Source organism: Psilocybe cubensis, chromosome 2, assembly GCF_017499595.1.
Source record: "Psilocybe cubensis strain MGC-MH-2018 chromosome 2, whole genome shotgun sequence".
Taxonomy (NCBI): domain Eukaryota; kingdom Fungi; phylum Basidiomycota; class Agaricomycetes; order Agaricales; family Agrocybaceae; genus Psilocybe; species Psilocybe cubensis.
In genome coordinates, this window is record NC_063000.1 from 2,840,375 (window position 1) to 2,862,794 (window position 22,420).

Consider the following 22,420-nt stretch of genomic DNA (forward strand, 5'->3'; position numbering starts at 1 on the left):
GCGATCTTTAACGCTTCCACCGATATTCAGAAACTATTATCTCGGGTAAGACGAAACAAGGGTTTACAGAAGTTTATAGAATGTTTACCTCGGCTTTACCCAGAATCTCTATACCGAGAGCATTGCTTAAGGAATTAATTCTGACCAACGGCGTGTTTCCTGTTTAGCAGCAAAAAGATGAACAGTTTACAGCAGTTTTGATAGTATTCAGAGCTACCTATAAGACCTGTGACTCCTTTTACAACCTCATCGCTTCGTAATTCAATCGGACGCGGCGAAAAATTTGGAATGTGTCTATCCTTCCTGCGCTGTTGCCAATAGAATGCGAGAGATGTCGAAGTCAGAGAGAACGAGAAACCAATAAAGACACCAATCAGAAAATGTTTAGTTGCAGATCGAGATGGCCAACGCAGCCACGACAACAGCGATTCTGGGACGATGATAGATGTCCAAGCCATGGCGGTTGTGCTCCACCAAACAAACGCGTCGCCGGATATGTCGCGGCACCGGGCCGATATGTCCGCTCATGCGCGGGACAAAAAGTGACCCCTATTTTGGGTTGCAATCCAACTTTCAACTGTTTATTCGCCACATATCGAGTTCCCAGGAAAAACTGAGTCGGTCGTAGTAGCATCACGACTTGCGCTTGTCATCTTAGGAATGAATGGATCCGAGTGCACTTATCGAAGTCGTTCGCATGGCCCATGTCGGTGACGCGATAGTCTGACTAAAATCATACCATTCGTCACTTGACTTGGGAACTCTGATATAAAGATCCTCTGTCCATGCCAGCGAAAATCAGTGCTCTCATATCATTCAGAAAACGTTTCTTCAGTATGTCCAACATCACCCCCGTCAAAAAGACCTTCTTAGCCGCGCCTTATTTTGCTGTTGTCGGCGCGTCGAAGGATACCACCAAGTATGGAACAAGAGTGAGTCCTCCCCCAGTTTCCTTTCACAAGAGAGCAGCTTATATGGATTGCATAGATTCTCAAATGGTACCAGGCTCGTACATTTAATGTCACGCCAGTTCACCCCGTAGGATTTCGATATCTGATGTGTTGGTGGCCATACCTATTCATCATGTACCCAACAGAAAGAAAAAGAATTGGAAGGACTGTCTACCATCCCCACTATCGGTGAATTGCCTTCACCAAAGGAGACCAGTATTTCTATTATAACCCCTCCAAAGGTAGGATTCAGCGTGATGCACTCGTTAGCCATCGGTTACTAATGCCTGAATACACAGGTTACCCTCTCAATTTTGCAGCAGGCTAAAGACCTTGAAGTTCCTGCACTTTGGCTCCAACCTGGAGCGGAAGATGATGCCGTTATTGACTATGTCAAGGCGAATGGTCTAGAGGACAAAGTAATCTATGGAGGACCTTGTCTTCTTGTTGAGGGAGATGACATTGCTCGCAGTTTGTTGTAGATATGAAGCAACGTTGTTGTATCGTACTTGTACTTGCAATCTGTTTAATTTCCTCATACTTAACACGTTGGTACAATTCACATGAACGTTGAGTTAAGTGTTGTATGATGAATGGTTTTTCGGAGGCTCATTTCTGTACATGTGTCTGTACCTTGTCTTCTGAACACCACCTTGATTTCCTACGCAGCTCTTGCAATATTACTCTGCTGTTGCTCCGTGCAACAACGGTGGATAAAGGGGATCACATGCGGTCGGGCAGTCATGCTAAAAATGAAATTGCAGCATCTTCGCAGGCGGCGCTACCTACTTACATCACGGTATAAATTATTCTTTTTAGCACCAGCGGTGACCACTCCGACTCCTTCGTTATGGCCTCATAAAGCTCCATCCACCCGCTTAAAGAGCTTTTGCATTCTCCTTGTCTCCTTTATGACCCACTGCATACAATCTTCTCAATCAAGATGTTAAACCTGTTGCTGCTTCCTCTCTCCCTTTTGACAACCACCGTCGTCGCTCTCGATACTTTTAACACCACTATAACTCGTAGCAACTCTACTATTTCTGCGGCATGGTACACAGGCTGGCATGCGACAGATTTTCCACTATCCAATGTTAGCTGGTCGAAATACACTCACTTAACTTATGCATTTGCGTGAGTCGTGTCTCCGTTGCTTGCGATCATTAATTCAACCTCTAATCGGTTTCTCAAATTCTTAATCTCTCAACGTTTCTACAGTATCACAACCCCAGACGTCAACATCCTCTCTTTGGATTCCTCGGACGTCAAGCTGCTCCCGCAATTTGTTTCCTTGGCTAAACAACATGTGAATTACTCCAACCTCTTCTAAATTTGCTGTGCGAAAATAACCTTTTGTCTTCCAATAGGGTGTGAAAGCCAGCATTTCTATAGGTGGCTGGACCGGTTCCCGCTATTTTTCTTCGAACGTGAGGACAGCCACTAATCGGACAGCGTTCGTAAAAACTGTCACTTCCCTGGCCGAAAAATACAACCTTGATGGTGTGGATTTCGAGTGCGTAGTTTCGTTGTGTATAAATTCGCCGTAGGAACTGATTGATCGCTTAAACAGCTGGGAGTTTCCAGGTATACAGGGTATTGGATGTAACCTTGTTGATCCCAACGACACCAATAACTTCCTTGCTTTCCTCCATGAACTTCGCAACACACCAACGGGGAAGAATCTTATTCTTTCTGCCGCGACTTTCGATACTCCATGGGTGGATTCCACGGGCTTGCCATCGATGAACATCTCTGAATTCAGTCAAGTGTTGGATTATATCGCCATCATGAATTATGATGTTAAGTCCAACGCCTCCGTAGGAGCTGGTCCAAGTTCACCTTTGGACGATTCATGTGCACCTGTTGGGGCGCGCTTTGGCTCTGCTGTCTCAGCGGTCAAAGACTGGACATCTGCAGGGATGCCCGCGCACCAAATTGTCCTCGGTGTACCTGCTTATGGCCATTCGTTTGTTGCTGCCATTCCTTATCTTGGAGGTTCCAATACGACGCTCCAGAACCCACAATTTCTGTATTATCCCCCCTATGCTGTCAATGCGTCACGCCGTGGTGATAGGTGGGACGGTGATGGCGGATTAGACGTCTGCGGTGTTTTGGAAGGCCCTGGTGGCATCTATACTTACTGGGGTTTGATGGAGGAGGGCTTCTTGAACCAAGATGGCTCAGTGAAAGATGGTATTCTATCCCGTTTCGATAATTGCAGTCAAACAGTAAGTCGGTTGAAACTCTACAAGAATTTTGCTTATCCTTCCGAATAGCCTTCCCTGTATAACAAGACAAGTGGTATTTACGTCTCGTATGATAATGCGCAGTCGTTCGCCATCAAAGGCGGTTTCATCCAAGCGGCCGGTTTAAAGGGGTTTGCGATTTGGGAAGCGGGTGGGGACTTCAATGACACTTTACTGGATTCTATTCGTAAGTCCCTGATTTCAACGCAACCCCGACACATTTTTACGAAAAATTAAATGCGTTTAGTGAATGCGACCCAGAATGGCGGGCCAAACTTGGTCTCGTCGTGGAACACGACTCAAGGAGGCAATAATCTGCCTCATTCCTCTGGCTTCTCAGAGCGCCTCGAGGGCGCACAAGCGGTGTGGCATGCCCTGTTGTTCTTGGTGGTCATCGCGCTTTACGCCTCGTAACATAACGTACATTCGGCCATACGAGATCAAGACGGACATGAAGTGGATTTTAGTACCCGTTGCACGGAGGGTGCGTTGAATAGTCAACTTAAACTTCCTGACACATCACAATCATAGCTGTATAACTTTTAAAATACTCGGAGTTGCCGATTAGCTTGCCTCATGGGATGAAATGTTCCTCGATGATATTTATTTTCTTGCATCATTTCTGCCCAAAAGATCGGGGGCTGTTAATAAAATGTCACGGTATCATGTATTTTCAGGCGGCGTCGACTCTGCTCATTTAGGACAACATTGACATAAATTTGGTCTCTTTCACTTGATGCGCCTCTCCTTCAACGTCTACTTCTCTCTCTTGATGATGAGCACATCTCAGCCGGGAGGTGATACATATTCATCGGAGCATCATATCATCATATTTTCTGACCATCTGGATGGTCGGCGCTGATTCATGGATACAAGCTCGTAGATAACCAGCTGACGCGAAAATACAAGCCCTCCATTCTAGAAAGGTAGATGATAAGCTATGTACGGCGGAGCAGCTCCAAAAAACACTCGCTTGAACGGTCGGGGCATGCCGCATCAAAACTACATTAGTTTCTGTGGCGCGCGTGTGGGCAAGGCGTCGTGGCCACGATGCATATCTGTTGGTCCTAAGCGCGTCAAAAGTACTGTGGGCTATGACGCTATAACGTTATACGCCTTCGTATGTGTCCTGACATATCTACTTGGACCTACCAATTGACTTCGTCTGGACGAGCTTTGCTCGACTTCAATATCTTGTGTTACGCGTCGAGGTTGCCAAAATCACATCGATGTTACGGCAGCAATGGAGCATTTTCTCGAATTCCGGCTTCATACAGATCACCTCTTCGTGCGTCCGGGGTTCATAGCCTGCATGCAGAACTACGCCAGTTTGATAAATATGGGCACTCTTGTGTTTTTCTCGAGATATTTACGGACCTTGTCATTAAGCTCGAAAGAGCTAATGTCTCCGAACGCGGGGAAGTGGCACATTCTTGGGACAGGTGTGCAAGTACGACCGGGTAACTTACGAATCTGCGATATGTTCCATGGAACCTGATTCTCCCAAAATGCACGAAAAGGAAGGGTGCTACTGCCTCTGAGTTATTGGGCCATCAGGTACCAGAATACCTCCCCACTGAACCATTTCCCAGCTTCGTTACAAGTTAATCCGAGGTTGCGACGCCCCTCTGACACGATTCGAGAATAGGGCATGCTAATTGCCTCGCCGTAAACATGAGTCTCTGGTGAGGTATAGCCATCAATTCCGTGTCAAGCCAAAATCCATAAGCCATCAATTCTATCTCAGGCCCTCAAATGTGTTATCCGCATTCCTCGCAAACTCGCGTTTTATAACCAGAATATTATTCTTGTTCCTTATCCGCCTATTTCACAAAATTAAAATCCCCCAATCCTAGTAGCCCTCGCTCCATTGTCCGCTTTGCCTACACTAACGCTTGATCCCGAAGCCCGAAAAGGCATGTCGAGATCGCGTCTGTCCTTGTAACATCCTTTGAACTTGCCTGATATAGGATACCCTTTGTTCTGCAATTTTGCAGGTGTGAAAGATACGTCCGACCAGTTGCCCGTTCAACGAGCTCCAGCACAAGTCCTTGCATTCTGCCTCACCCCTTGGCCGTAATTCTGATATAAGAATGGACAGGCATTGTTCCCAATCACATTTTTGACGAAGCGCTCGTTACCGTTGTACGCACTCTTCACCCCTTGCGCATCTCATCGCTCCTTTCTCAAGCGTTGTATGCTTCAATCCATGCACAGATGACATCCGATTCACCATCACCGCAGAACGTGCGGAAACAGGTTTGCCCATCAAGCCCAACAATCACCCCTGCTCAAGCAATTTTGGAGGCATGGAAAAGAGAAACGCGAGAAAATCAAGAAAAGTGGAGAAAGATTGACGCAGAGGTGAAGGCGCGGTATAATACGCCGGCAAGACTACCAGATGCAAAGACAAAGATGTAGCCGTTGCGCGGCGGGCCGTATGTCGGGTAAGCGCGGCTCCTATATTGCTTGCGCATTGTTCTGTCTTACTGACATTTGAGCACCCTACAGCGCGATTGCAAACATATCTGCTCATTATCTTCGACTTCGGAGCAGATATGTCATGCCGACCACTTTTTGAACGTTGTCCACGAGTGTGGTTCCTGTTTCTGACGTTGAAATTATTTATCCCGTCAAAGTTTACTGTAGCAAATCAAAGATTGAAAGAACGAACCTGCTTTCCTGTACATTCTTCTCGGCCCAATATAATACTCACTCCGGAACGGGTTCTTTATCTTGTTCCATCTCGCTGTCATCGTAGTCATTGTCATCCTGATCGTAATCCTCTTCCTCTTCCTCGAGAGCTGCCTCAGCTTCAGCCTGGGCTTGCGCGGCAGATGCAGCACTGGCAATCGCAATTTCCAGAAGCTGGGCCTGTTCGTCAGAAAGACCGTACATAGATAGGGAAGTGTGTGGTGGTTGAGGGATCTCCGGATTCTCTCCCGCCGTTTGAGGCAGGACCAAGTTTTCATCTGAAGTGGGCGCATTGGTTCCCACAGAATTATCAGACGCCTCTCCGAAAGTGCCATTTCCTGAAAGAGGAGAAGTTACAAACGTGGAGGCAGGTATACTCTGTGATTGAGCACGGGCGATAACACTCGCCAAAGTTGCTTGACCTGCTGATGGGTCCATGGGTACTGTCGACGGATGCCCAACAGGGTTTCCCAGAGCATTCCCGACCAGAACCTGGAGGAGACCGTGCAGACCAAGCACGGAGCTTTGGATATGTGCTATGACGGCTGGGTTAATCTCCCCTTCGTCGATGGTCTTGATATCTCGGAAATGGTTCTGAATATTGGAAGTCGACACACCCGACGCCTCGTTAACAACGATCCCATTCCATATTTTGGCCCTTCTTTCCTCCCTCAAAGTGTCCTCGCCCTCTTCGCCGTCCAACTGGACCTCGATAATGTCTGCCATTAAGCAGATTTCGCTCTTGGGCCCCCGATTTTTTGTCCCTGTTTTATGGCGTTTGATAGCATCTCTTCTAGAAAAAATTTTATGGCAGCCCTCGCACTTCCATGCCTTTTTGTCGTGAAGTTTCAGATGCCGTTTCAGGTCATGGTTTCGAGCAAAAGAGGCGGGACAGACACTGCAACGGTATGGTCGATGTGAAGCATGGCTTCGTTGATGTGCACGTAGAGTGTATAATCGGGAAAAGACTTTGTGGCAACCAACAACGAGGCACGGGTAAACAGCTGTACCAATGTCTGTAGTCGCGGAGTGCTGATTTTGACTCCATGGATAAGAAGCATTTGCGCCAAACGATTGCCCATGTGGGTGAGGGATATTGTCCGGTGAGTGCCCAATTTGGATTCCACTGAGCACACCAATGACCTGAATTAACCCGCCAATTTCTTGTAGTGCATGCATAGTAGGGCCAGCAACAGCTGCAGACGTCACAGCAAACAGGAAGACCTGGTGCAATTGAAGGCGAATAGAAGACACTAAAGCAGGGTCGAGGGCCTGTGAAGGTGAAGTCCCGAGCGCTTGTGAGATGATACGCACGGCTTCCACAACCTGATTCTGAAGGTCAAAATCTGGCATGTACGGACGTTTGAAGGCGTAGGTAGGTTGATAATTTCCGTCATCGAACTCCCGTTTACGTTTTCCTTTGTCTAGTTGGATGGCAGACGCATTAGATTGCTTCAAATTCCCGAATAGGCTTGTGGACCGTGCCAAAGTGACAATAACTTGACTCAACGGTCCTGCAATGCCGCTAGAGATGGTCCCAAGGGTACTACATTGCAACAGGATATCATGAACATTTGGCCCATTAGGTATGGTGGTGGATACAAGGGTGCTTTTGGCAAGTGGGTCATTCTCTACAAGAGTGAGAATAGCTTTCATAGTGGCGACGATAGCCTCCTCTTTACGCGGTAGATGAGAAATAACCTGTGCAGCAGCCGCATGCGAACCCCCACTGGCTGTAGGAATATTTCGCCCTTCAATAGGGATGGGCACAGTTTCAGCCGAAGCAGCATTCTCTGCGGTGACCTTGGTAATATCTGCCCAAAGTTGCTCTCCTAGTCTTCTGGCTATCTCTTGAGCTTCAGCATCGATGTCGGCATCATCGTCATCGTCATAGTCCTCATCGTCATCCCATTCTTCCTCAGGCTGCTCACCCGTGTCCATGTCCGTCGAAATATTGGGGGGTGGCTCTTCCATTAACACCCTGACCCAAGTTTGTAGCAATTATGACTAACCTATTGTCGCGTGCACCCGATACGAATGCGAGGTTGGAAAAGAGAGTAAAGGGCGCCGCCAAATTTTGTGGCCGACTAGTTTGGATGAATGGGAGTCTTGTTTAGGAAGGGGCGGAGTTGTACTTGATTGAATCTAAAGCCGTTGGTTTATCTTATCAGCTTGATTTGTACAAATTTGTGACGCGCCGATCAGTGCACCCTGCAAAGTATTGCCGAATCAAAGTTTTTATAAAAATCGTACACTTGCAGCTGGCAGAGCCTTGAGCACGTTTCGCCATCCTTCTTCTCGCCAGTGACAATGTCGAAGACCGTAAAGGATTTGACCGCTGGGACCGCTGGTGGAATTGCCCAGGTCGGTTTGACCGTATGTTTGATGCATGATCTCCAGTTCACATGGTCGTTTTAGGTGCTCGTGGGCCAGCCATTTGACATTGTCAAAGTGGTCAGTTAGCCATAAATTCTTGTCCATCTTCCATTCCCATTCAATGCTGTTCTCCCATAGCGTATGCAAACTGCGCCCAAAGGGACATACAATGGAATGGTGCACTGTGCCGGCGGAATATTGAAAAACGAAGGTCCCTTGGCATTCTACAAGGTATTGCGCACCATGTGAACCCAGAGAGGGCCACTTCTGAAGTTATTTCAGGGCACCTTGACACCGCTTCTGGGCATTGGTGTTTGCGTGTCCATCCAATTTGGCGCTCTAGAATACGCCAAAAGAATATTTGCTTCCCAGAATGTCGCCCTTGGGAGAGGAGGAGAAGGAGGAAAGGTACTGACTGGACAACAATTATTTGCAGCTGGTGTTTTTGCTGGTCTCTCAAATGGTGTCGTTTCAGGGCCCGTAGAACACATCCGTATTCGTGAGTTGCTAATCCCAAGTACCTTTTTTTTTCGCTAACACGCACCCGTCAGGATTACAGACTCAGTCAAATACCAACCCTCTGTATAATGGTCCTTGGGATGCTATCAAGAAAATTTACGGGCAAAGTGGTATTGCTGGCATTTACAAGGGACAAGCTGTTACCCTGTTGCGTGAAGCTTCCGGTTATGGTGTCTATTTCTTGACATACGAGAAGCTAGTCCAACGAGAGATGGCCAAGAAGAACATCAGACGAGATGAAATTCCCCTCATCAATGCAGTTGGATATGGTGCTGCTGCTGGATACGCTGTGAGCCTTCAGCATTTCATTAAATGGTTCTAATTGACTAAAAACCAATAACATTAGCTATGGGCCATCATTTACCCCATCGATATGATCAAGTCTCGAATGCAAACGGATGGATTCTCGCCAGCCACTGGCCAGAAATATAAATCTACACTGGATTGTGTGCGCACTGTCTGGCGAACTGAAGGGCCTGGTGCTTTCATTCGAGGAATAGTCCCGACACTGATCCGGTATGTCAATTAAAGTTAAAAAACTAAACACATGCACTTACGCTCGTGTTACAGTTCGCCTTTCGCAAATGGTGCCACCTTCGTAGGGTTCGAAATGGCCATGCGTGTACTGGATAAACTATGATTACTTCTCATGGCTGTCAAAGCTGCGCAGACAATATTTGAATGGTTTTATTATCAATTTCCGCTGGGCACTCAGTAGTATACCCTTTCATAACCATGCAATAATATGCCCCCAACACACACCATCCTCGAGCACTAGAATGGCTAGACAGGATATAGACAGGCATTTAACACGTAATTGATGATTATAGGTTTTTTGTTGTACAACTTCTAATCCTGCTTCTCGCACAACTGTTTAATAAAGCATCCTTCGAAAGATTGTGGGATCGACCTCAACCTTCAATTGGGGTAGGGGCAATTTTGTCTTGATCCACGTCATATTGCCACAGCACAGCTTCTCCATCAAGGAAGGCTACTCCCATTTCAGATTCGAACCGCTCTGCCCACCAAATAAAGATATCTCGGGCGATTCTTTCTGCATGTGCGTCGACTAGAAAGCCTATAATTTGTATAACCTGAAGTCTGGGATATTTATCGAAGTTGATCGCCATTAAATGGTCTCGCAGAGTTGAAGATTTCTGGGGATATAGCCCGTCGAGTTTGCAGCCTCTAAAACCTATACGACGAAGAGTACGATGGATATGAGAAGTAATTTGCATTGCATTTGCAGGGAAGGAAATGGTGTCCAATATGGGACATAAATCTTGATTAAGGAATATATTGACGTTAACGTATGGTGTTGTTGGTTCGCGTATTTGGGATTCGGTTTCAAATTCTAGTGGGAGCGGGACGTCAACTGTTGTTATGAACGCCCCGTTTATCTTCAGAAAATTGGCCAAGAGCTTCTCGCTCTCAATGCACCAACCGGTGGTTTGAAGAGTGAGGTTTCTCAGCGATGGCATTGCTATGAAAGTCGCAACTTTTAAACATTCAGGACGCATGGACAGAATGAGATCTTGAAGGTATGGTAATTTTGGTGTGGGTGGTTCTGACCAAGTGTTTGGCTCGCTTCCCAGAAAATGATGGAGGTCAAGAGTACGGAGGGATTGGAAGGCTCCCAAAAATTCTGGCGTTGTAGCTGTAAGAAATTTAGATTGTCGTAATGGCTTGGGGGTTGTTTCTTTCCAAAACAATGCACGCAGTGAAGGGCCAAGAAGTTTCGCTACCGCCTGCAGAAAGTCGACATGAATAAGATTTGTCCAGTTTCCGCTCAAGATCCTGAGCTCTGGACATAATTCGAGGATCTTGTAGATTGCATGCAAATATCTTATGTCATTAGCACCGCGCGTGAACGTGAAGATCTCAATGTGGCGCGTCCATTGTCCATAAGGCTCGTGGTTTGACACGCCGTGTTGCAAAGCCCTGAGAATGAGTTGGGCACGATGGATGCTGCGTACTTCGATATGCCGGTATAGCAGTTGCAACGCAATGTTCCTCCACTCTTTAGATACAAGCACAAGTACGAGCTTTGTTCGCGATGCCAATGAGGGTGAGTTGGCACCCAGAGCACTTCTGCAGACATGTCTTGGGGTAAAAGGGTCGAGGGGTGTAATGGTAGATTGACTGTGGACATAAGTAGCGAATTCAAATATTTCCAACCACAGCTCTGGTGGCAATTGAGGAGTGACTGTTCTCCGGTGGTAGTATGTTGTAATCGGTTGTGTGTGTTCACAATCGCACTCAGGGGTTAATGACATCTTTGGCCAGGAAGGAGTGGTTAACTTGAGGGGACTGCTTCGAAGTAAGGACCCTGTGACGACATTTGACAACATTCGGAAAGAGATATTTACCAGGCGGAGGAGCAGTATATTAGATTCCGCAACCGATGGAAGACATCCAACATGATATTGAGAAGAGTCAGAAACAAAGAGTGCCGACGTGACATTGGCTATATTAGCCTCCTATATTTGTCGACTGCACAAATAACTGCAAATACGTTCGGAATGGGTGTCGCAGTACACCTGCGGCTTATTGCAACTGCCAAGTCGTCTATCAACCCCTCTTAATCATGTTGGCGTCTTGTTCTCTAGCTGCAATACTGGCAGCCTGTCTACACTTTACGAACGCTGTGGACGTGTATTTATCTCCTTCAGCCTTGTATCTTCACTCGGATTTGTCGCCAGAGGACGCGAGCACTGCGCTTTCTCGGCACCTTGGACTCGAGGCTTTTGAACCGTTGTGGGGAAATTCAGATCCTGTATACAGTGAAGAGCTTTTTGTAGGACAAGGGCCTAAGAGTGCGCTTCTCGTCACTGTCGAAGAAAGAGACGCACCAGGTAAAGTCCTCACAAATATGGCCGCACTTCGGTAACTGACGACATTTGACATTCTGCAGCTGTTCTACCAACCTCACTGCATCAATCCTTTTCTTTAAACACGCCACCTTCAGCAGAAATCTACTCATTATCGTCAGTATTGTCGACATACCTACATCAAGCCAGCACCAACTTCGCGTCCATCTTTTCTTCTTTCCAATTCGGGCAATCAAATGACGTAGCATCCCTTGTATCTTTCTTCAAAACCTCAGAACAACCTGCGTTTGCTGCAGTCGAGTTGTCCAAGCTACATGATATTGGAGAGCAAGGAGGACGATACAGTGAAGAATACTTGGACATTGCTGATGAAATCCGTGCCTTGTTGCAACAACTCATAGACGACGATCGCTTTACCGTGGCGGTTCTTACCTATACCTCCCCTTCAGTGAACAAACGAGCTGCACCTCAAGAAACTCAGGCACCTCTCCCTCCATCAGATAAGCTACCCCCACAACAACCTATTGGATCGATTTCGACCTGTTTTACGACCTTGGACGCCTGTAATAACGGCACCTCTACTTGCTCAGGCAGAGGCCAATGCCTCCAAGCTTCAAAGGCTGGGCGAACATGTTTTGTATGCAGCTGTGGCATAACAACCACTGGAGAGGGAAACAAAATCAAGACTGATCACTGGGCAGGCGAAAGCTGTGAACGTAAGGACATCAGTGGGTAAGTGACCAAATTTTTCATCTCGTAAAATTGGCAATTCAATTTTTTCTCAGTCCATTTGTTCTACTCACTGGAACTGTGATCGTGATTATTTTGCTCATCGTTGGCTCCATTTCTCTACTTTACACTGTAGGGGATCAACCCTTGCCAAGCACCCTGTTAGCAACTGCTGTTCCTACCAAAAAGGAATGAAAGACTAGTCTTATGACCTCCTCCGGCCCCGCGCGCTATCCACATCGGCATGCAGCTTGCGAGCATTCCTGCCACGAAATTGATCTTGGAACCGTCACTGTGCAGACTCCACCCGCCTCTAGTTTGCTGTTTGTTGTAGTATCAGGACATTCCCAATTATGATAAAATTACAGTTGGTCTAATGACAGTTCACCTATTTGTATATCGAGGATTGCTGATTTTTCGGCGTCGAATCTCGGCGAAGGAGTCCCTTCGCTCTCGTGTCAAGACACTGCGACTTGCTTTACTCATGTCATTCCTACCCTCAGATAAAGTTATCCCATTTCGATAGTGTAGGCTTTTTATACATCGCAGGACCCATGTGCACTTTTCGATACTTACCTGACTTACCCACCTGAACAAATATAGTGAAGGTCTCGTCCCTCTTTCTATTCAATTCAATTTACTGTTTCTAATTCTCTACAATTAATCTATTCAGCTGCTGCCACTTTATGGGACGTCATTGGTCACCTGAAGATGCTGAAACGTTCAGAAAGTCTACCACCAATCTGGATCGTGTTATATTCTGTGTGTGGACGATACATTGTCGAGTATTTTAACACATGGACCGCCTATCAAAACCACAGGATAGCATACATGCCCGATAGTGATTCTGATATTGATTGGTGGGCTTTTCGAGGATGATGGCAGGTCATTCTCCTGCCGACCTGGCTCTGGTAAAGGTTTCACCATTACATTCGAAACCCTCATTTGTTCCCCGCCGAGTGTCTCTCGTTCATATGGGGTCCGAATTTACAGGTTTGCATTGGTGGCGGCATTAGGTCATGTGCAACATCTGGTCATCGTTTGACGTAACTTTGCGATGCGGCGGGGGAAGGGATCGAGCTCGAGCCGTGGGTTTTCTGGGCCTATCTCACCCTATGCTGCTCTAGGACATAGTCTCCCAGATATCAACGACTCTCACGTCAAGAACAGCGACCCACAGAGTCTTTCGCTCGGGTTGCCGCCGACCCTTCAGCCGAAAGAGTTGGTGTTTCGAACATTTTTACCAAATGATAAATTCATGCATAGGCGGAACAAGTCATGACAACAAATTCGATGACGCCAAACGTTTGGTAGGCGTTCTGCCCATTGACCGATGACCCTCACTGATTTCCCAATGCATATACATTTCCTACTCCGCGAAACTGGTCCCCAAGAACTACGGAGCCGAATTCGACGAGTTTAACCTTTGCTATCCACATGTGCATAATTCATTCAGTGATGTCAAAGAGGTCTACCGCTCTGATGCCAATCACATCCGTAAATAACGATCGTAAAATCTTCCAGGGCCTGTGCGTCTCTTCTGATGCGCATTTTAACGTCACAGAGACCTGTGGACCACTGGAGTATGAAGGCACGCAACTGCGCTGGACGGCCATATATATAGCAGTTTAGGTTTACGTCTTACTGATACGCACCAGAAAGTATTAACTTTCACTAGGCTTCTCTCACGACAATCTTAATCCTTCATCTCCATAATTTGACAGCGGGATCGGGGGGGTTCTAATTGGCCTGTCGTCTGTTCCGTTCGTTCAATTTATCTTTCCAAAAAAAAGATGTCTACATAGACAAAAGATGGCAAGTATAAAATTTTACGAAAACAACAAAGAACTATTGAAAGCCACTAGTAGGCTAGCTAGTTTAGTTTAGAGCTAGCCAGGAGGAAGGGTCATGGCATGCAAGATCCCTTCTATTAGATAGAAGTTGGGTGATTATTCACCCCCCAGAAAGTTCCTTTACATACGATAGTAGACAGATGTCAAACGTACGATGATGACGCCGAAGCTCGTAAAGTAGTTGATTGTCGGTTCTAGGAATGAGATCATGGGCCAAGCAGTGGTCCGTCACCAAAACCCTGGGCACGGCGAGCCGTCAATAGCATCAAGATCCTCTCATCTGCAGGATCCCGTCGGGGTGGAGCATTCATTTCAAGATAGTGTAGTGGTTGTAGGGATCTCTCCCGTTTCCCGTCGTCAGAGGAGCTTGAACTGGCTGGTCCAGGACGATGGGGGATGTGTTGTTCTTCGTGTGCTGGACTCTCCGGAGGCCACGTATCTGTGTGTGAAGGGTGTGTGGATGTTGGAGAGGCTGTGGGTGGCGAGGAAGGTCTAGGTGCATATGGCACGTATTCCAGTCGAGAGAACACAGAAGATTCGGAGTCAGGATTAAAAATATGGTCAGGCCTCCCTTTTGCAGACCGTGCGCTTTTGTATTTTCCATGAGGAACGGCCAAGTTGGCTAATTGAGGAATATCATCGATTGATCTGAGCCGACTAACAGTGTCTTCGGTAAAGTATGCGACTGAGAATGCGACAGCAGTCGGTTAGTAGCTTAATCGCAACGCTGAGATGAGAGGACCGTACTAAGATGCCACTTCCGCCGGCCACGCGGTGTATCGACATACACAGTATATGTCTGTTTGATCAAAACGGACCGCATAGGATCATAAGATGGGGACCTGTGGGAGGAGATAGAAGAGGGGCATCGGCGAAACGAAAAGACAACGATGAAAGGCGATCGTACAAACTATCTGCGTATAATTGTTGGGATGAAGGTTTTTCGTGATAAAAAAGAAACCCCTAAAGTGTCAAATTGTGTTCAGTCAATGGTGAAAGAACATAGGAGTTGAGTTGGGACCGCAGCCCCGGGCCTTACTTCTCGCACTCTTGATGGACCCCAGCGGATACCTGATGGATATGGCGTAAGGATCGATGAAAACAGTCTAATGTAAGTCAAACTCGCCATCAGTCCATCTTTCGATGCCCACCTGAGACCTAAAAGTCAGCGGGAACCTGCGGGATAAAAAAGAGGTGTGTTACCCCAGTCAACTCGGCCTGTGGACCTCTTTCCTCCCAAACATAGACGGATCCCGTTGATATAAGACTGCGCTCCTCGGTGTCGAGACGACGAGTGACCATAGGGAACATATTGAGGTAGACGGAATGGAAGATTACACGGGCATCGGCAGGGGAGCGAATGCGAATGCCAGTTATTGTTGCGCGCTGCATTTGAGAAACGGGGAGGGTAGAAGGAAGCAAGTGGTTTATGACATAGGAATGGGCCCTGCCTTTAACAGGATGGATCGCAAGCGCCATCAAGTTTTCACAGGACCTCACGACGGATGGGGTATTTGGGTTTACGACATGAACTATGTAGCATGACTTCGAAAAAGGCCGTCCAATATTAGAGTTTTAGAAATCCCTTGGAGATCAGGGACAAATCGGATGTGAATTAATGGAACCTAATAGACGTGTGCCTGAGCGGTGCAACCGATAAATAAAGAATACACGGAAAGGGGAGGGAAGAGAAGGAGGAATACCGGAGGTGGAGGAGGCAGAAGAGTGGGAGGAGAGTAGAAAGGGAGGAGACTGAAGAAAAGTTGGACGGGAGGATGTATGCCGGGGATTGGCAGAGATTTGATAGAGGTGAAATTGCAGCGGATGACGCAGGTTGGTTGCCAATCTCTACTCCGGCATATTCCTCGCCCTTTGCCGGCAATAGACGATGCTAATTAACACTCTATATCTAGTCATATTCTTCGGTCCGATACCTTCACTTGAACTTCCACTAGGCGCCAGTCTCCTCCCCCAACATTCATCTTATTATCCGCGGTCTAGGCACTACCACCTGCAATAACAATTTATCCCCGTCCTCGGTCGGTTATCTTGCAACCTGGGGAATTTGTCTCTTGTTCCGAACATAAATCCGGGACGCTTATACGCTAATTTCTTTCCTTGCAAGCCGGCTATGATATCGCCCTCGAGCTGTATTTCCTCACAGACTCCTACAACTACACTCATGACAATTTCGAACTATGAGCAGAATTGACATGCATTATCTTCTCAAAGCTCTTCACCGATATGTCCCACCAATCGTGGTCAAAATGAATATCTAATCGAGTACACATACATCACCTTGGCCCAAACTTGGCCCAAACTTGGCGTTGATGTACCAATAGTTCATGGAATACCTTTGGATTGCTTTTGCCATTTATAAGTCACCCAGAGCACCTGCTTAATTCATTTCTGCCAAGGTGCCTGCTCTGTCAGTTCGACAATTGAGATACAACAGGCATTCACAGAAAACGATGCAAGGCTTTGAACAAAGAAGGGAAAGACTCGGAAGTTCGGGCCTAAACACGATCTGTGCTTTTTTATGCATGCTTGTCCACCTCAAGGGTTTATTCGACGATCTTTCGAGTGCTCATTTGCCTCCGTAGCGGGAACAGACTACCTGCAGACGTCCAATTGTTCAATTCAAGCGCTATCATCAACGAAGGGTAATTCGCCTCCCCTATAAAGTGCGGTGATGAGGTATTGAATATCGCCGTCTGTTTGTCCAGTAATTTTCTATTTAGGACATAAGACTGACAGCCATTCTCGCTCTAATCGACGGGTTGGCCATAGTTCGGATTAGCATCCGTGCTACACTAAAACAACTGTATTATCGCCACCCATAGTCTTGGGCATCTGAATTTAAGCAAGCCTCCTTTTTGTCTCGAGGGTGATCCGCGAACATATCAAAGACTTAAAAGAATGTCTGATCGTGAAACGAATATACACTTCGATAGATATAATATCTCCGTGCCCTGATCACCTCCTTATCAGATAGAGCGTGTCTATATTTCCTTGAGCTACCTAGACCACAGAATGTTGAATTGGATTCAGAGGCCTTGCTCGAGTTGTGTAGTATTTGCTGTTGTTGCTCTCAATAAGCGCCCATGACTTAAAGATAGAATTTATACAAGTGGTTTCAAACCGAAGACCTGAGAAATCGTTTCCTCAATAATTGGATTTTTACTTCCGACAGCCATTAACACGCGTTATGCTCAACGGAGATACCTACAATCTGATGTCCAGAAAATGGCGAAAGATCAGGTCTGCGCAAGCACGATTGTCGTTGATCGACTCATGTAGAGCTCGGAAGAGCGATCCCCTTGCCAAAATAGTAATTAAAGCACTCAAGAGATAAGTCTCTATCCGCTAGTTCCCGAAGAACATGGAGATCAACCAAAATAGAGTGATTGTCCCTAAAGAAAGGCACATCACTTTTTGCGCCGTTTAATCGTCGCTTTTTCCTTATTTTCAGTTCGTTCTCAAGGTACCGGTTTAAAATCAAGCAAGTCTTTGAGTCCCAAATTTAACTAATCTTTGTTATGATACCGGTAAGCCTCTATTCCTTTCAAATTTCAAATAACCTTACCAGGGGCAACGTAAAACAAGCCTTAATTATTGCTTGATTGCTATAGTTGAAGCTGATATAATAATCAACACGCAATTTGAATCGGTAATTGGCAACAAACGTGAATAACAGACAATAAAGCGCTCTCGTCCTGTAGTGCGGAGAAGGGCAGTTGTCCGTTACTTCTGCCACTCGCTAAGTTCGTTCAGACCTACAAGGAAAAACTGTGGTGCCGACTCGGAGCGCGTCTTCAGGTAACCTTGATTTGCTGAACCATCGTACCAAGATCATATTCAAGGTAAATTCTCTTTGACAGATTCTCACGAGTGTGCTTTGCAAGTCCGTGATATGCATTGCATTATGGAATGCACCAACTATGTTCTAGTAACATACCTAGTGAGTTCACCGTGCTGAATCTCTAACAAAAGCTTATGGCAGATTCGATGAACCCGCGAACCAGCGCTCGACCAATCCCATTCGTCTTTGCAGCTTTGCTCCACTTTTGCGAGGGCATCTACCTGTCTTCACGTCTCCGCTGGCATACGCCGCAAATGCCAATGTCATTCTTTTGTGCGTGGCTGGTTGATCAGAATGCCACAACCCCGCGTCAAAGCCGTAAGCCGGACTAATTTTGAAGGTCGGCAGCGAGCCCAAGCATTGGCAGAGACTGCAATGATATCATAGATGACTCTACCCCTCTTTGAAAACTTGGAAAAGTAGACTGCGATTCAATTGAGATCTTGCCATCACAGTTATCTAAGATGTATAGTTATGTTGGTCCAGGAGGTCTATACGCTAGGGCACAGAACCTGCCTTCGTTGACAATTTGACGTGAGGTACTCGTCGTATTATGAGAGTCCAGTGCGTTATCCTTTAGCCATTGCGAGATACGTGTCTGCGCCGACAACATGGCTCGAGTACTTCAATCAATTCAGGTTCTTTCACAAGGTAATCATAAGGTCACGATGAGCTACGTTACAAATTAACCTTCGTGGGTAAGATACAGGTGGGCGTCCTAATAAGTATCTTCGAAAGCTTCAATAGGAGAACCATCCGACTGACACGTTGCTTGATGATTTGCGTCAGTTCTTGGGAGATCAACTATAGGGCTGTAGGCAAAATTATAGGTAACCGAGACTAAACAAAGTTCAGAGCATGAGGTATTTGAGTTTATGGTAAGTTGTGTTAGTTGACAGAGTACCATCTTCCTGAATGCTTCGGCGATAATTTTTCAGGAGGCATGATAATTACATTCATTCTCTATCTCAGTGCTCAAACAGTGTTTTCTCCTTCTATCAAGATTGAGAGATACGTATGTATAAGTTAACTTACTTCATATTCGCCAATTGCTTAACGCCAATGAGATAGAAATACTTGTTTCTTAATACCCGTGCATTTTACCTTAATGGGGGACTTTGTCTCGTTTCGTAGTAGAGCTGATTGCTTGAAGAAAGAATATACCAGTCGTTGCTAGTACACATCACCCCATTCACATGACCTTAACCTCCATAGATTGCACGAAACTATTCGACGCCCAACGTCAAAGAAGCACTCCACAGATGTTGTACAACAAGCACCAGTCAAGTAACCTACGTGACGCCTGCAATCCGGTTGCAGTATCGACCTTGGAGCATGAACTGACTTAGCGGGAATAGCATATGTCAATAAAACACAGGGTCGCTTCATGGCGCCAGTTTTGCTCAGTGGTGTCTTCACGCATTGTTTGCATATGCCGAAGCTGTTTGTGGCGATTGGCTGGCAATACTCAAGAAGCCAAAGTTTATATGATTGACAGTAGCAAGTTTAAAAATAGCACGTACCTCTGCAGCTTCGATTCGGGTCAGACATTTCATGCCAGAAGCTTGGAAGCGCGATCAGCTAAGCTTTAAAATTAATTTGAAGGCCTCCATGGGGGATCTTACGATGCAGCTCATATGACTGCAAGCGGTGTGCAACCTTCATGGTCAATCCAATCCATATTTATGTTTGCCCTGGAAGATCGGAATACCAAGAACGCCTATTCACGACTTCACCCTTAGGAAGAGGTTCGAAAGTTAAGCAAGGGTTCCATTATCGAAACTATCGGAGCATGATCAGAGGTATACCCCGATGCCATATATGCTGCCAAAGGTCTCCTCTTGAGGCATCAGAATGACGAACCTGGGTTTGCGCCGAGTCGTACATAATATTTATGTCGTACAGCGAAATAGACGAAGTCCCTCAACTCTCGTCCACCTGCCGAAGTGCCGAATTTCAATACCAGATATGGGAAAGGCTTGGAACACTAGAAATGGCCCAAAAAGGTAATTATAAGCACCAATCAATGCTTTGAGTACGTGTCTCAGATCACATTTCTCAGGCGTGCCGATCCCTCTACGTTGCATTTCTACTTGAAAAAATGATTGTGAGAGAAAGTACAATCCTATTCCTGTCACAGAGTTCATCCTACTAGGACCTCGCGCAAGACTCGCAAAATTTTCAGGATGGGAAAGCATTCCACCTACATCAACTTGGGATCGGATGACAAATGATAGAGAAAGACGTGATCTTGCAATTATATTGGCGACATCATGTCATGACGGAATCAGCTTGGAATCGGCAACATTGACACAAAATCTATGATCCCTTCTCTCACTGTCAACCAGTTCCAACGTCACGTCTGAATGATGGTAAGAAATGTTTACAAACCCTTTGTGTAGAAATTGGTGCAGCCTCACTAGTATCAGCCGCAACTTCAATACACTTAGTGAGCACCAACAGACTTGCAGCAATCCCAAAACGCACGTTATAATGTATACAGAAGTCGATTCACTCACTTACGGTTCACGCATCACATCGGGCATGTAGGCGTTTCAATTGTCCCCAAGCAACCCGAGACACGAAACCACCTTCCGCAATTCACCGCATTTAAATATTGTGGTATCTTCATTCTAGATTGTTACAGAAAGAAAATGTACGGTACTGTAGAGATAGAGAGCACAGATGTAGCTATGAGAAAGCAATGGTGCGTGGTGTGGGGGATAGGAGGTTTAGACGGATGGAGGCTGAGCGCACTGCTAATAGCACAAGACAAGCGGGTATGGTAAATAACGTCACGGAAGAGAGGATGGGGTCTATGTACAATGAAAACAAAGGAAAAAAGTGATCGATCGTCGAGGCAAGAGGCAAAGTGACCAATGGAAAATAAGAAAACGGAATGCGAGAGGTTTAAAATGGTTTTTGCTTTGCCCGAACACGGAGGGTCGCAAGGCCCGAGCAGGGTCATCGTTGGTCTGTGATCAATACCTGCTATCCAAGCCGAACAGAAAAGCTCCCAAGTCACAATGCGAGCAATGGTATGTAACGCTTGTGATACAGGCGCAATTGCAACCCATAGAATGAAATCATGCTATTGACACAAAATCTGCAAGAAGCAGAAGCCCTGATAAAAAAATTAAATGAAATGTCCGACAAGCTATCTCGGGCGTAATGGTGAGGTACTGTGTGACGAATGAGTATTTCAGCCTGCCGTCCTTTGCAGGTAGTAGGATTCCAACCAGTGTGAGTCTTGAAAAGAATGTGAATGAGTGTGTAGTACGGCCTGTGCGTTGTTGCGGGTGTTGCAAGGATAGCAGTTGAGCTGATAAACACAATTGCTTCTGCACCATAAATATCGTCTGGTTCGTGTATCGTCGTGAAGAGAGAAGAAAAATATCTAACGGATCATTTTCTGTTTTTCTTCTTCTTCGAGCCATTGATAAGGGAACCAGCCTCCGTGATCATCTTTTGTAATTCACCACTCTTTTCTAGAGCACGAATATTATCGACAGATGTATCAACGGGCTTGCCGCCGATGAGCAACACGGGGAGTTCGGGATAAGAAGTGAGGCGGGCAAGCATGGGTATTAGCACGTCTGCATCGTCCCGGATGTCAACGTCTATGATAGTAGGCGCAGGACGGAGATATAGATCTGCAAGAATGCTTTTGATTTCTCGTGACGCAGGCGAATACACCTAGAAAAAGGTTGAGAAAGAGCAAAAGAACGATGACAACCAAAGCGAACCTTTGACCAAAGGAAAACTGGATTTCTTAGCCAAACATCCTCAACCATTGCCTTGACTTCCTCACGAGCGCGTGGCCCCCGTGTATCAAAGTCCAACACTAACGAAGGGTCGATTGGTATTGACGGGTCTACGGAGGGAGGGATGACATTCTGAGGAAGGCTCGCAAGAAAGCTGGTAACGGCAGCGAGTTCCTGCGCTTGGTCAAGCTTCAGAGACATCTTTCGATGATGACCCCCTTTCAGGTGCTTGTGGCCTGACCCGCCGGCCAGTCGCGAGTTTTGAATCGTCTCCAAGGCTATAGCCAGCTGCTCTGCGGCAGCCGAGTCCGACCGCCGGAGAGCCATAGCTGGGGAAAAGGAGGCGCTGTTTGCGATGAAAATGTAGCTGGAAAGACACACGAGGATGATCAGGGCGACGAAAGTGGCTCGTTGCTTCGGTTTCCGAGGGTGGAAAGCGGCGAGAACATTGGCTAACTGCGGGGGCAATGACATTGACGACGAAGGAGGCAAATATGAACGGACAAAGGTGGTACTGGAGCGGGGTGGTGATCGACTATTGAGACGAGGGAAAGACATACAATAGATAAGCCAGGACAAAAGAGGGATTATAATGA

The 22,420-nt window shown here is 46.4% G+C and overlaps 7 protein-coding genes across 7 annotated transcripts; 3 read left to right on the plus strand and 4 right to left on the minus strand.

Moving 5' to 3' along the window:
• Positions 1–836: 836 nt before the first annotated feature.
• Positions 837–3,610, plus strand: JR316_0002436 (Chitinase A1; the record flags this gene model as incomplete). The annotated part of the gene is made up of 10 exons (XM_047888228.1): positions 837–932; positions 988–1,038; positions 1,097–1,192; positions 1,250–1,425; positions 1,980–2,084; positions 2,169–2,256; positions 2,318–2,463; positions 2,521–3,178; positions 3,227–3,383; positions 3,444–3,610. 10 exons carry the CDS (start codon positions 837–839, stop codon positions 3,608–3,610), a joined length of 1,740 nt encoding a protein of 579 aa, XP_047753151.1.
• A 2,298-nt stretch (positions 3,611–5,908) lies between these two features.
• JR316_0002437 (Transcriptional regulator CRZ1) lies at positions 5,909–7,831 on the minus strand (the record flags this gene model as incomplete). The annotated part of the gene is made up of 1 exon (XM_047888229.1): positions 5,909–7,831. The coding sequence occupies one exon, from the start codon at positions 7,829–7,831 to the stop codon at positions 5,909–5,911; it is 1,923 nt and encodes a 640-aa protein (XP_047753152.1).
• A 369-nt stretch (positions 7,832–8,200) lies between these two features.
• On the plus strand, positions 8,201–9,425 carry JR316_0002438 (putative mitochondrial carrier C4G9.20c; the record flags this gene model as incomplete). Its single annotated transcript, XM_047888230.1, has 7 exons — positions 8,201–8,254; positions 8,309–8,344; positions 8,405–8,497; positions 8,549–8,765; positions 8,818–9,074; positions 9,132–9,301; positions 9,356–9,425. The coding sequence occupies 7 exons, from the start codon at positions 8,201–8,203 to the stop codon at positions 9,423–9,425; spliced, it is 897 nt and encodes a 298-aa protein (XP_047753153.1).
• Positions 9,426–9,696: 271 nt separating this feature from the next.
• On the minus strand, positions 9,697–11,136 carry JR316_0002439 (uncharacterized protein; the record flags this gene model as incomplete). Its single annotated transcript, XM_047888231.1, has 1 exon — positions 9,697–11,136. The coding sequence occupies one exon, from the start codon at positions 11,134–11,136 to the stop codon at positions 9,697–9,699; it is 1,440 nt and encodes a 479-aa protein (XP_047753154.1).
• Positions 11,137–11,372: 236 nt separating this feature from the next.
• On the plus strand, positions 11,373–12,540 carry JR316_0002440 (putative endoplasmic reticulum membrane protein; the record flags this gene model as incomplete). Its single annotated transcript, XM_047888232.1, has 3 exons — positions 11,373–11,640; positions 11,778–12,348; positions 12,402–12,540. The coding sequence occupies 3 exons, from the start codon at positions 11,373–11,375 to the stop codon at positions 12,538–12,540; spliced, it is 978 nt and encodes a 325-aa protein (XP_047753155.1).
• Positions 12,541–14,404: 1,864 nt separating this feature from the next.
• Positions 14,405–15,590, minus strand: JR316_0002441 (cAMP-independent regulatory protein pac2; the record flags this gene model as incomplete). The annotated part of the gene is made up of 5 exons (XM_047888233.1): positions 14,405–14,883; positions 14,946–15,040; positions 15,106–15,161; positions 15,238–15,356; positions 15,425–15,590. The coding sequence occupies 5 exons, from the start codon at positions 15,588–15,590 to the stop codon at positions 14,405–14,407; spliced, it is 915 nt and encodes a 304-aa protein (XP_047753156.1).
• Positions 15,591–21,465: 5,875 nt separating this feature from the next.
• Positions 21,466–22,382, minus strand: JR316_0002442 (uncharacterized protein; the record flags this gene model as incomplete). The annotated part of the gene is made up of 2 exons (XM_047888234.1): positions 21,466–21,756; positions 21,807–22,382. The coding sequence occupies 2 exons, from the start codon at positions 22,380–22,382 to the stop codon at positions 21,466–21,468; spliced, it is 867 nt and encodes a 288-aa protein (XP_047753157.1).
• Positions 22,383–22,420: the final 38 nt, after the last annotated feature.